The sequence below is a fragment of the Theobroma cacao genome, chromosome 6 (genome assembly GCF_053813885.1).
Source record: "Theobroma cacao isolate CCN51 chromosome 6, ASM5381388v1, whole genome shotgun sequence".
Taxonomy (NCBI): Eukaryota; Viridiplantae; Streptophyta; class Magnoliopsida; order Malvales; family Malvaceae; genus Theobroma; species Theobroma cacao.
This window is the reverse complement of record NC_142644.1, coordinates 27711848-27725203: the sequence shown is the minus strand read 5'-3', so window position 1 is coordinate 27725203 and position 13356 is coordinate 27711848. Positions and strand designations below refer to the sequence as shown.

General features: G+C 32.6%; 2 protein-coding genes across 2 annotated transcripts; one reads left to right on the top strand and one right to left on the bottom strand.

The window, feature by feature from the left end:
- The first annotated feature begins 6368 nt into the window (after window positions 1–6368).
- LOC18596529 (uncharacterized) lies at window positions 6369–7095 on the top strand. The gene has a single exon (XM_018122946.2). The coding sequence runs from the start codon at window positions 6485–6487 to the stop codon at window positions 6698–6700; it is 216 nt and encodes a 71-aa protein (XP_017978435.1). The 5' UTR covers window positions 6369–6484; the 3' UTR covers window positions 6701–7095.
- A 3039-nt stretch (window positions 7096–10134) lies between these two features.
- LOC18596528 (cation/H(+) antiporter 15-like) lies at window positions 10135–13307 on the bottom strand. The gene is made up of 3 exons (XM_007025058.3): window positions 12891–13307; window positions 11757–12752; window positions 10135–11670 (listed from the first exon to the last, which is right to left on the bottom strand). Exons 1-3 carry the CDS (start codon window positions 13116–13118, stop codon window positions 10378–10380), a joined length of 2517 nt encoding a protein of 838 aa, XP_007025120.3. The 5' UTR covers window positions 13119–13307; the 3' UTR covers window positions 10135–10377.
- Window positions 13308–13356: the final 49 nt, after the last annotated feature.

Here is a 13356-nt window from a genome sequence, read left to right as displayed (position 1 = left end):
AATGAGCTGTGTAACGCCACCATTTATAAACCTTCCAAGAACTCCTTTCCCTACCCAATGTATTAAGTCTAACTTTATTATTTCTCTAATACATGAAGGGTAAAATGAGTATAAAATTCATGTCACGTCATTAAGTTAATAAAAACTCAAATTATGGAGTAACGGCAAGACTTATGAGTTTTATAAAATATATTATTTTGGGACAAAATGTTTATTTTGAATATTAATGATTCTGAATGAATTAGGTGAAACCCTAACGGTGGGGTAATTCACTGTTTCATTTTTTTCCCACAAGGTAACTCCATTGTTGTTAATCAAAATTTTAATTTTAGTATCAAGTAAAATACGATAAAAAATTTTAAAATTAATTATAAATAACATTTATATATGTAAAATAAAAAAATTAAAATATATTTTTTAATAGAATTGAATATTATAAGGCATAAATTGAAAACATGATAATTTTTAAATTTAAACTCTCAACATATTTCTTAATAATATATATTTTAAATAAAATATATATTGTTCATATTGATTTATTAATTAAAAAGTAAAAAGTAAAAAAAGAATTTGATTTTTTAGTATTTTTTTGTTTAAAATCTAAATCTTAAAGATAAAAAAACCTTTTAATAATTAGTTAGAATTAAACTTATAGCACTACAACAAATTTGACTTAAAACAATACATTTTTAAAATATATTACTAAAAATATTTTTAATAATACTTTTTTTATACTTTTTAGAATATTTTTATAGATCTGACTTCACTATATAAATTTTTATATGTATTATGAATAAAATGTAATGATAGAAATTGCATACATTAGCAAAGTTTGTACTTTTTTATATTGCTACCATATGTGAAAAATGTGAAGCTAAAAGTGCTATATTTTTTAAAATTTCATTATATTAAAACTCAAATTGGTTGTAGTGTAAAAAACATATCAATCGTATCATATGATATGCTTTTGTATCGTAAGATACAAATCGCATATCGTGCAATACGTTATCCATATTGGATCAACTATGATACAATTATTGATATGTATTATTTTCTACTAGTAGTATATCATATCGTACGATATTGATAACTTTGTAACTCCAAACTCAGATGAATTTCTTAATATGAACTTAATTAGTTTAGATATCAAAATTTATGAAATTATAATATAAATAAATTAAAAATTTTTGAAATTATAATTAAAAATATTTTAAATTAACAATTAAAAAGTACTTTTATATGTATAATCAAATTATTGCTCAACTTTTAATATAGCCAAATGAATTATAGATATTATTTACTCTTAATTGCATTACATAATAGTAAAAATCTATAACCTTAGAAAGCATAATCAAATACTTAAAAAACATGGGTTAATATTATTCCAAAAAGGTAAAATCCAACAATATACATGAATATTCATTCCCCATATTTTAAGTGAATAACCACCATTTTAATAAAAAGTGAAACTCATTCCTCCTATTAATGTTTTGGCAATTGTATTAAACAAAGAGATATAGTTAAATGCACATGGTAGCAAAGAATCAATGCAACTTTAGCATAATTGTTTAAATTAGACTAAATGTTCAATTTAGGGTCAAAATTATTAAGTTTTGTCGATTTAAGGTCTAATGTTTTAATTATAACAATTAAGAGTCAAAATTTTTTTAAAAAAAATAATTAATAGTCAAATATTTTTGGTTCCTTACGATTAAGAGTTAAAAAAAGAGGTGTCTAGCATGTGTAGGACGCGCGTAGGACACGCACATGACATAGACACTAACTTGGAAAGATAAGAGACAAAAAAGTGGTTTTGTTAGAAAGTCTTTTTTGTCAAGTCAAAACAGTTCAAATTATGGTGTGACATGTTATAATTTTTTCATCATGACGAGTAATAACTAAATTTTTAACATGACGTGTAACAATTAAATCTTCAACATAACATATAACAACTACATTTTCAATATGTTATGTAAAAACTAAAATTTCAACACAACATATAACAACTAAATTTTCAACATCACATGTAATAACTACATTTTTCAACATGACGTATGGTAACTAAATTTTCAACATAATGTGTAATAACTACATATAATTTTTTGTCACGTATGATACACATTTTATCCACCTGTCAACTTAGCCCTTAATTGTATAAAGAATTGAAAACGTTTCGCTTTTAATTGTAACAATTAAAATGTTTGGCTCTTAATTGAAAAAGTGCCTAAATGTTTAACCCCAATTTGAACGTTTAACTTTTAAATTAAGCATGCCCAAATGAATATTATATACTATGTTATAACAAAATTGTATACTGTATTACATGATCAATATATTTTAAATTAAATTGGTATATAAGTGCTCGAGAACTTTCAATTTTTTTTATTTTGGTGTATCGGTGATACTTATGCTAAAAGAGATATTAGTTAAATCTCAAAAATGACAATTTCATTTAAAATTGTACCTTTTATTTGAAGGAGCTAAGGTTCTTATTAATATAATTAATTTATCTATTTTTTAATTCTTTGCAAGAAATTATCCTTGTTATTATTTAAATGGATATGTATATTTTGGTAACTACCAATGTCTATCAATCTTGACACTCGTATTAATTAAATGGTCGGTATTTGATTCTAAGAACAAACATAGTTCAACCTTGAATTAAAAAAATAGTTCAACATTTAAATTGAGAATCACATATGAAGCTTTAATACTTAGATTGAAATTAATTAAGGTTCTAACTAACCACCAAACGTTAAAATTGATCTGCAAAAGGGCATAAAGATATATGCAAATGAAATGAAAAGAAGTGATTATTTATTTTAGAAAGAGCTTAATAATAAAATATTTTAATTAAATTAATAGAGATAAAAGGGATATGCATGATTTTCATATTAGAAAGATTGAAAAATAAATAAATTTAATGGCAAAAATTATATGCTTATGATAAGTTGTATAGTTTTAGGCATTTTCAAATTTCAAATATAAAAATAATCTTTTAGTTGGATTTGGTAAGTTATGTAATTTTAGGTATTATCTTATGCATCATGAAAATAAATTGTCCATTAAGCACTCGAGTCAACATACTTTATCTGGTTATATCAAAGACTTCAAATATTTAACAAGCCCACAGCCTAGATGCAGGCAAGCATAGCTAGTACACTAAAACTTTTTTAGGCCGAATTAAGCCCATTAATTAGCATTTGATCCATTAGTTAATCCAACTTAAAATTAGCACTTATTGACTTGAATGAACACTTTATAAAAAAGTCACCACCAAGATTGAACAGTCCTAAGGGATGATTTTGGTGGCTCTAAAAGATTACCGATCTGTACATGCTGTCATGCAAGTTAATTATAGTCTAGTCAGCATCGTTTTGACAGCAAGAATTAAGTTTGTTCTGCGACTTTGATTTCGGACATGTTTTGGAGCAAATGAAGAACATGTTACATGGGAAAGCAGCACTGTCAAAACTTGCCTTGATTTTGCAATTGCAAATACAAACAAGCAGCACTTTTTAATCAGTGATGGGAAGATTAAAAATTGTACCTAATGACAGTACTGTTGCATGGCAAATTGGCAAGGCAATAAGCTGCCATGTGCATGCACCAAATCAGTGAGTTTCTGAGGCTTTTGATGAAGCACGCCAAGTCAAAGTTATATTAAAAAGGTGATAAAATGATGGTGTCCTAGGCTTTGGAAGACCAGGAAAGGGCCATACGGCTGGAAGCTGCATAGATTATGGAGACTTGAATTGGTAAAATATGTGGGCTCATGCTCATCCCTCCCCTGCTTTTTGGGCACAGGCGCTGGCATGCAATTTGTTTAATTTGAGCATTTTCTTGAAACTGTTGGCAAAAGGAGTGACCAACTCTATCACGTTTTCTGGTTGCATGGTCTACATAAATTTGTTAACACTTAATAAATGTTTCCTCACCATCTTTAGAACGAGCCCTTTCTAGTTACTTACGGGGAAAAAGGATCTTTCCCCACTTTATTGGTGACGATGCTCCTTGAGACACATGGCTGTACAGATAGAATTCATTGGACAGCAAGGTTTTTGTGACATTTCTTCTTGTTTGGTCAGATTCTTTAGCATACCATTTCTTTTTGCAGCTAGTAATTAAAAGAAGCATACATGGGTGAACTCTAACAACATTATGGTCTTCTTCCTCCAAATCTGAAATTCTTTTCCCATGTATCCACAAGCCCTTTTTTGATTTGCTCAGATTCAAATCCATCCAGCTTACATTATGCCTGCATTAGCTGGTTTTTTTTTAAACCATGCATTCAAATATAAAGTTTCCATAAAAACCAATATGAGTTGGAGCATCTGTAACATGCTTGGTATACACATGGTAAAATATGAAAAGGAAACAAAAAGATTATTCCCCAATCTTGAAAAGTGAATCTTTGAAAGAAAATATATGCTTATGTATAAACCGACCTAGTACGGCATCTGGAACTAGGATTGAAACCTTTATTCCTCCATAGACTTTACACTCTAGCCCAATCAAGAAAGAGTAACCAAGTCGTTTGTTGGAGATGTGAACCATTGGCATTAACATCAATAACCATCAAATTAATTGACAGAAACCTATAGATTCTGTCTTTGATGGTTTCCAGCAGCTAAGATTCGATTTGGTGCTGCACATTCTTCAGGCACTAGCCACTGATTAACATTTCTGTTAATAAAAAGTTGGATTTGTTAGACAAATGGCCATGAAAAAGAGCACTTTGAAAAGGTGAACCCATAACCTTTTTTTTTTTTTAACTCAAAGGTCACTCTCAAATTCAAACACTATACTTACAATAGAATCTGACCAACAAATTATCGTTGAATTGGAAAATAACAAAAAAAAAAATCATTTAAGTATCACGCATTAATTCCTCTTTGTTGATGCAAAGATTGTTCAACAGCCGGCTACGAGGCATCGGTGCTCTTACTTATTAGTCAAAACATATTGATGTCAAGATTGTTAAATTGCATTCCATCTCATAAATGAAAACACATTATATATAAAATTATAATATAATCTTTAATTATTAATGATATCGCAATTTTTACATAAACACTTTTAAAGTGAAAAATTAGTAATGTTAATTTAATTAAAATATTTGTTTTGATTATAAAATCAAAAGTATCCTTAGATTTTACTTTAATCTAATCCATTAATTGAGTGATTTTAAAGACACCCTCATTTACAGTAATGAAACGCATTTAAAATTTTATTTTGAAATACTTTCACAAAAATCAAAACCTAATTGATAAAGAAAAAAACTTCTTTCTTTATCAACTAAATTGACTTTTGTGAATAATTTAAATAAAATTATACTCTACACGTTGTTTTCAAACTTCCGAAGTTCTTTGTTGCTCTCTTCTCCTTTCGGTAAGATCCCAATTGCCCCATATTCAAGTATTTGGCCCCTTTTTTAAAGCTATAGCTGGAAATAGTTGTGATTATCAAATGGAATAATATTTTTCCATTTTGTTTTTTTTTTTAATTATTATGTGACTTTTCTTAGCTTTATAAGGAAAAATGAGACGTCCAAGCAATTTATTTGATTTAAGGACATTTCTTCATGAATGACTATAAAGACACAGAATCCACAAAGGCAGCCACATCATGGAACAAAAATAAAGAAGAAAAGTAGGTTCTTTCACACCTCCTTCTTCTTAAAACGGATCAAAATTATTTTTCTTAACACAATCCGTTCTTTCTAACGTGACATCACATTCCAATTGTCACAAATTTATATTTATAATCTAGAAAACATATTTAATAAATAAAAAAAATATTTAGTTTTATATAATCAAAACCAGTCTTATTTCTTCTTCCCATGACATCAAGCACAAGGATATTTCAACATGAAAGGCAATTTTTTATTGAATTTTAACCAAGTATATTTAGTAATTGAGTCACGATCAGCTACCTGTATTTGAGGTCAAAGTCCAAATATAATGCTAATACAGAAATACGACCACTACTACTACTATTCTTACAAAGGAATGGAAGGAAAGGAACATTCGATTTCAAAGACAAACAGTCCACGCGCACGGGGTGCTTTCCCAGTTTCTTCCCTTCAACATGATGACGGGCGTGGAGGCCGAGAAATTTTCCATTCCAATTTACTTCCTCCACTACCGCAAACACCACTTGACAGTTTTTAGAAAACTGGGAAATAGCAAATTAAAATTGAAAATTCCATGAGGCCAGGACCCCCCCCACGTTCCACACCAATACGATTTCTGATTTTGACTCACTAAAACGCGGGGCGGTTGGTCGTCTCAAGTTTACCAAACTACCCTCTCCGACTAAAATTAATCCCCCTTCTCCCACGATTCCTTTTATTCGTGTACTTCTTAAACTGAACTTTTCTTCTCCAATATATAACTGCCTCGAGACTCGTCTTCCTCTCCAACCAAAGGCCAAAGTGCCAAAAAGGAAAAAAAGAAAAAACAAGAAGAAAAAAAAGGAAGTGATGGGTGGGACGAAGAGATGGGTGTTGTTCAAGAGGCTGATAAAGAAGGAGTCATGGAGGTGGAAGTTTTTGGGGTCTGCTTTCAAGTGGAAGAGGCTAAACATTCAGCTTTCCTTCGTTGATGATGTGCTTTTCCGGATTGCGTCGGTTTTAGAGGCTATTTTCTTGGTGGCCACTCTCTGTTTCTTCTATCTTTGTTGTGGCTGTCACTTTTGACAGCGGTATATGTATGTATCTGTCTTCGTTGTTCTTTCTTCCTTTTCTTTCTTTCTTTGTTCCTTTTTTTTTTGTCCTTCTGGGTGTAGTAGTATTCTGAGTTCTGACCTGGGTTTTGAGAGGGAAAGGACTGCATGGTGGTTTTCATGGAGAAGAAATTGCTTTTCACCATTATGTGAGCTTTGAATTCCAGGGTTGAAGGGTGGTGGAAAACTGGAGACGTAGAGAAGAAAGCTAACTTGGTCAAAGCTAACTTGGTAACTTCCACCTTTGTTGAGGAAGTTCTTGTGCTAATTGCACGAGTTTCTTAATGTATAAAGTTAATGGTGAATTAAATTAACCTCTGTTGGAGAAATGATCTTAATGGTGAATTAAATTAACCTCTGTTGGAGAAATGTTCTTTCTTTCTCTTTCTCAGCTTTTCTATTTGTTTTATAAAGTTCCATGAGTGTGGTTTTCCTCTTTGAAAAATGGTGAATACAAAGGAGGAGACACAGTCTTCTCTGGCATTTATACAAGATTGATTGAGCCACTTTCAATTTCCAAATCTGAGTGTTTATACAACGACGCCTGAGAATATATTTATATAGATGGCTGGCTCCTTGAATCATTGATGGAAAAAGCACATGTTCTTGCTTGCTTTTATAATTCAGAATCCTGGATTGATGTTATACGGTAGCTTTAAGTAGTAGGGCATTGCAATGCATTATTGATTAAGCATTCTTTTTCTTCCTTTTGCTATGAATAAATTATTAACCATGCTAACCAAGGAAATGCAAGGAATTTTGCTGCTTACTGTGATACTGTTTAAGGGACAGAGTTGCCGAATTCACCAAATTATGACTTACGAGTTGCCTTATGCAGGACAGGAAAATTTTGTTTCCTAGGGGAAACAGGACTATAGCAACCAAATTTAACAAAAGAAACGAGACAAAGGCAAAGGCAAGCACCTAGGAGCAAAGCCAACTGCTCTCATGTAGCTAGAGCCCCTAGGATCTCGGGACAATCGAAAGGTCGAAGCATTTGATTTTTAAGTCCATGTGCTCGTTCACAAGCATTATAGGTACTTTTGAAGTTTGCAGAACCTTTACCGAAAAAGGCAGATAGAGCTGAGAAAATCCCTTGCACGTTGCCACCAATAATTGCAATGAAATTGCGAACTCCATGGTTCAGTGAGTGCGTGGATATCTGGCTTGCCTGTGTTAGACAAAGCAAAGTTCCAGCCCAATTGTTAAAACCTAACCCAGTAATTAACCAGGCCGCTTGACCCTTTCAAAAAGTAAATTTTCCACTTAACAACTCAAGCAACGTGACACCATTAGCACTGGCATGGGTTTTGGTTCCTCCCCTGTTTGCTTTAGATATTTCAGAAAAGTACCCAACTAGAACTGTAAGATGGAGGTTAATAATTTTTTAAGTAACTAGTTAACTAGGCAATAGCTGAGAGATATGGGCAGGTGGCTTTACGTGTCCAAAACAATCGTCGATGAAGACAAGGAGACGCGACAATGATCTCAGCATCCTTTTCCAGAAGAGACGGGGGCTCCAGGTAACGTGTGAAGCTGAAGAAATGGTTTCGGTTAGGTGTGCCGCATTGTCCTTACTTTCCAAAATAAACAACAAATACATATATATATAATGACAAAATTCAGGCTTAGCTGTAACCTGTAAGCCTGTAACATGAGACTATAAAATTTTCCTCCAGGAGAAGGAATAGAGGGGGCACATACATGAATACAGTATTATAATCTTTGACAAAATAAAGCAAAGAGTCAATCTTGGTCGAAAACAATTTAAGTGCCCGATCATAACCGATTAATAAGCAATTGGATGATCCTCCTAAGTCCTAAAGCTGTAATATTTTGTTGCTTACCGGGATTCTTTTCAAATGTGCGGCTCGATCAAAAGAGACAGCTCAGCGACTTATACATTTTCCTCGCATTTACACTGTACTTTCTTCCCTAGTCAATATTGATCTTGATAGATAGGTCAATTGATTTTATAGTTTAATACCGAGCCAGCTCAAAATTGGATAATCCTTTACCTTAGCCCTTAAGAAAAACCAAATACTATGATCTGAACCTTAAGAGTGCTGTTTTAGTTGGCATGCTCGCAAGCCTTCCAAACACTTACATTATATGAACACTAAGGTCATGTTTGGTAGGTGGAATGACTAAGTCATTCTCCCTCTATTCCTTACAAAATTTTATCTTCTTGTTTGGTTTGCTCTTGAGGAAGGAATAACCATTTCAAAAGGAATGGCTATTCTTTAAAATTAGGCAAAAGCTTAGAATAGCTAATATCACCATCCCCATGGTATTAGCTATTCCACACCTATGGGAATAAAATTTATACATTTTGGATTAAAATGTCATTGTTTATTTTTAAAAATTACAAATTTAAATTTATAAAATTAATATTTTAAATTAAAATATAAAAATATTAATATTTTTATATTTTAATTATAACATATTTAAATTATAAATAAAAATTAGTATTTTAAAATATTAATTTTTAAATTATTAAGTGAAATTTAAATTAAAAAATGAAAAATGCAAATAGAGAAAAATAAATCTTATTATAATAAAAAGGTTAAGTTATTAATTATATATTATAAAATATTTTGAATTTAAAAATTAATTAAAAGTATTAATATTTTAATCATAATAATATTTAATTTATAAATTAAATTACCAATTATTAATAATTTCAATCAATTATAAATTATTAATATTTAAAAAATAAAATAAAAACAAATAATCATAATAACATTTAAATTATAAATAAAATAGTAGTATTTTATAATATTAATGATTAAATTACAAATAAAATATTAATACTTAAATAATCAACTATTAATATTTAAAAATATAAATTATTAATATTTAAAAGATAAAATAAAATAAAAATAAATAATCACAATAACATTTAATATTAATGATTAAAGTATAAATAAAATATTAATATTTAAACTATCAATTTTTAATATTTTAAATAAATTATACATTATTAATGTTTAAAAATAAAATAATTTAAAAATAAATAATCATTATAACATTTAAATTATAAATAAAATATTAGTATTTTGTAATATTAATGATTAGATTATAAATAAAATATTAATATTTAAAAAATAAAATAATCATTATATAATAAAGGATATTTTTGTCTTTTTATTTTTATTCTTTTCTTATTCCAAAGTTATTTTTTCCAACCAAACACTGTAATACGTCATAATAATCATTCCTGCTCTGTTCCATTTATCATACCAAACTACGTAATACCTATTTTATTCTATTCTCATTTCATTCTATTTCCACGTAATAGCTATTCTATTCCATTTCTGTCTATTCCACGAACCAAACGTGCTATAACAGTTTTATGCATTAGAGTCCTGAAGTTTGCAATTTGCAAAGCAATTTATCTTGCAGGTGAGAAGAAATTCAATGTACAATAATATTACAATGGTTTGAACCATCCACAAAGATGACAAAAGATTTTCAATTAAAAATTCCAAATAATAGTGGGAGCAAAGGGAAAGACGTGATCCCACGGTACAAGGAGGATTCTGCTATCAAAAATCTTCCTAATTTTTCTAGTGTCCTATGAATCTAGCATTCTACCATAAGTCTTTTCGTAACTCAAAACAGTTTTCTTTTAATCTTATCATCGATCCTTCATTTCTGCCTCGTGTACATCCCTAACCCAATACCACTCACAGTTGATAGCCGCCCACTTCCGACTTCCCGTACTGTTCCGTGCATTGACGACCTTGGTGTCGCAACCAAATCTTCAATGCCTTGGCTAGAATCAATGAACTGTTGCACCACCAGGACTGAACCCGTAGCAGAATTGGAATTAGCCAACAAGTCACCAATGACCCCTAGTTCTGGACAATCGACCCTGGTAACTAACAGTGTTGTCAAGGGTGACTCTAACCCTTCCCTTCTCCCTACAATGAATAGCTCAAATTTATTTTCTATTTCTTTCAATGTCACAGCCAGCTCTTCTCCGTTAAGTAAAATCTTCTCTTCGTAGTGAATAAGTTCCTCCCCAACAGTTCGTAGCCTGAACTCATTTATGTACTCATCAGCAATCTCCCTTTGCCTGTCAAGGTATGATCTTGAGTATAGCATTGAGGCCTTGCCGTTTGGGAAATCCATAGTATCCATTTCTAATAATCTTATCACCGTTAGGCGAACTCCTGGATTCTTTGCCATCCTCCATGCATAAGCTAATGCTTCACAGTCATCAGGTCCACCAAGGAATACCATGGCTATTTGATGGATTTTATTGTTGGATTTGGCACCTGCGGTCTCTTGAAGGCCACGGTCTATGTAGATTCCTACAGAACAAGGAGCATTGAGAAGCACGTTTTTGTTTATGTCGCGAAAAGCAGCATTTATCTCCGGGAGAGTCCCCTCTTTTGTGGCTTGCTTGTGGAATGGTAAGATCAAGAATGTCGCCTGCTTGTCTTCAGCTAGACTACAAATATCCCCATGCATAGCCACAAAAGGAGAAACTGCAGTAAGGGATTGGATGCTGATATTGCCGTTCTTGTTTTCATATTCTCTAAAGGCGTTGACGATTTTTTCCGTTTCAGAGCTATCACCATAGTCAGGGTCGAAGACAGGATCCTCAAACCTGCGGTTCTGTGAGTCATGCACTATAAGCATAGCTGATGCACAGCCACTGAGCTCAACAAGGTGAAGAGTGAAAACTGTGATATGACCATTTTGGGTAGTTTGAGATACATCAAGGAGCTTTAATATTCCAGGTACACTGCAAAACGAATGGATGCACGCGAGGATTCGCAGCTCTGCTTCTGTACTAGCATGTTGTATAGTTCTACGCTCGTATCTTGTAGAAAGATTGGTCCGCTTGTAAATGGCAGCAATGATAGGAGCAACTATGCTGGTCATTAATAGAATTGTAATCATCATTACCGCATAGTCATCGTCTTGCAAAACCTAAATAGAGTTGAAAACTGACATGTAAATCATAATGTTTCATCAATTACCTTGGCATAAATGTGTAAATATAGAAAAGGAAGTACCCCTCTATCCAAGCCAGTGTGAATGATAAGAATCGCCCATACTCCTTTTGTGTTCATGAGTAATCCGAGAGCAAAACTATCTTTAGGCTTAATGTCAGAGACTAAAGAAATTGGTAGGAAACTAATAATCTTAACAGCGCAAAGCCAAACTACGATAAGCAATACAAGCCTCCACTCTGATATTTTGAAGATGTCGACTCTAACCCCAGAAACTGCAAAGAATACCGGCATCAGAAGCCCTGAAACAAAGTACTCGAACCTCTCGATCAACACAAGCGCCAGCTCAGTAGGCAGAATAAGCCCAAATACGAAAGCCCCAACAATGGAATGAGTTCCAGTCACATCCGTCACAAATGCACTCAGTACAACCCCAACAAGAACAAAACACAAGTAAAATTTACTGTAGTTTTGGTCCTTCCCTTTAGAAGTGCGGCGAATGATCCATGCAAGGAATGGACGAAATGTGTAAACGCAGGCTAATACGTAGGCTATTGTTGTAGTGATGATGTATGGTGCATTTGTGGGATTAGCACAGAATGGGATGACAATGACTATAAGAACCCAAGAGCCCATATCGCTGACAAGGGCAATGGGCATTGCCAGTCGTCCAATGTCTGAGTTCAGTAGCTTGAGATCCGATAAAATTCCGCTAACAACAGGGAAGCTCGTGACTGCTAGTGCAGCAGCCCATAGAAAACTACCTTGTACATTAACTTCAAAACCTTGAGACTGATCATGTTCCCAATAAGCATGCAATAGATAAAAGAAGCCAATCCCTACGGTGAAGGGGAAAAGAAGTCCAGTCACAGTGAAACTTATTGCCTTTTTGCTTATGCGCCCGATGACATTTAGGTCAATCTCTAAGCCAACTAAGAACATGTGAAAAACAAGGGCCATGTACGCCAACGTTTCTACTGTAATAACATTTATTGTGGGAAACAAATCTGCAAAGTAAATTGTCGTCCCCAATGCAGATGGACCTAACAAGATGCCACCCTGCACATCAAATATGGCTTTATAAATCATTACATTCCATTTATGATAAGGAATCTCTTGCGAATAAATTCAGATAATGAACTTGGTAATATGTAAAAAGATCTATGGAAATGGAAAACAATCAACAATGCCACTTACAAGAATATCCGATATGATGCGGGGTTGACGGAGGGGTTTGAGAAGGTGGTAAAGAGAGCGAGTGAGGATTAGGATGGCGGCGAGTTGGGTGACCAAGAGAGGGAGAGACTCGGTAAAGGGGTTATCACCTTGCCAAATTCCATTGTGTTTGGTTATATTCAAAATAAAACATTGAATAGAGGCATTGTTTATTTCATTGTGTTCAGCATTTTCTATATCAGGATCCATTTTTGGTTCCTCCGCCACAACATCCTCTCGGTATGGCAACTGGTGGCTGTGTTGGCTCTGAGGATACACCGAGTTGTGGGTTGAATTTGGAGAAAGGTGGAAGGAGAGAGAGGGAGAGGAAAAGGCTCAAAAAAAAAACAGAAGACAAGCGTTTTGTGGAATACTAGGTTCTATCTTCTAACGAGGAAGTGTAAGAATACAAGGTTATCCGCTCAATTTGGTGAAGGTATCTTCTTCT

Bases quoted from the DNA above. Each gene is read 5' to 3' on its own strand.
- LOC18596529 (XM_018122946.2), top strand. From the start codon at position 6,485: ATGGGTGGGACGAAGAGATGGGTGTTGTTCAAGAGGCTGATAAAGAAG.
- LOC18596528 (XM_007025058.3), bottom strand. From the start codon at position 13,118: ATGGATCCTGATATAGAAAATGCTGAACACAATGAAATAAACAATGCC. The intron at 12,753-12,890 runs GTAAGTGGCATT...TTTGATGTGCAG, and splicing joins GCATCATATCGGATATTCTT to GGTGGCATCTTGTTAGGTCC. The intron at 11,671-11,756 runs GTACTTCCTTTT...AACTCTATTTAG, and splicing joins ACACTGGCTTGGATAGAGGG to GTTTTGCAAGACGATGACTA.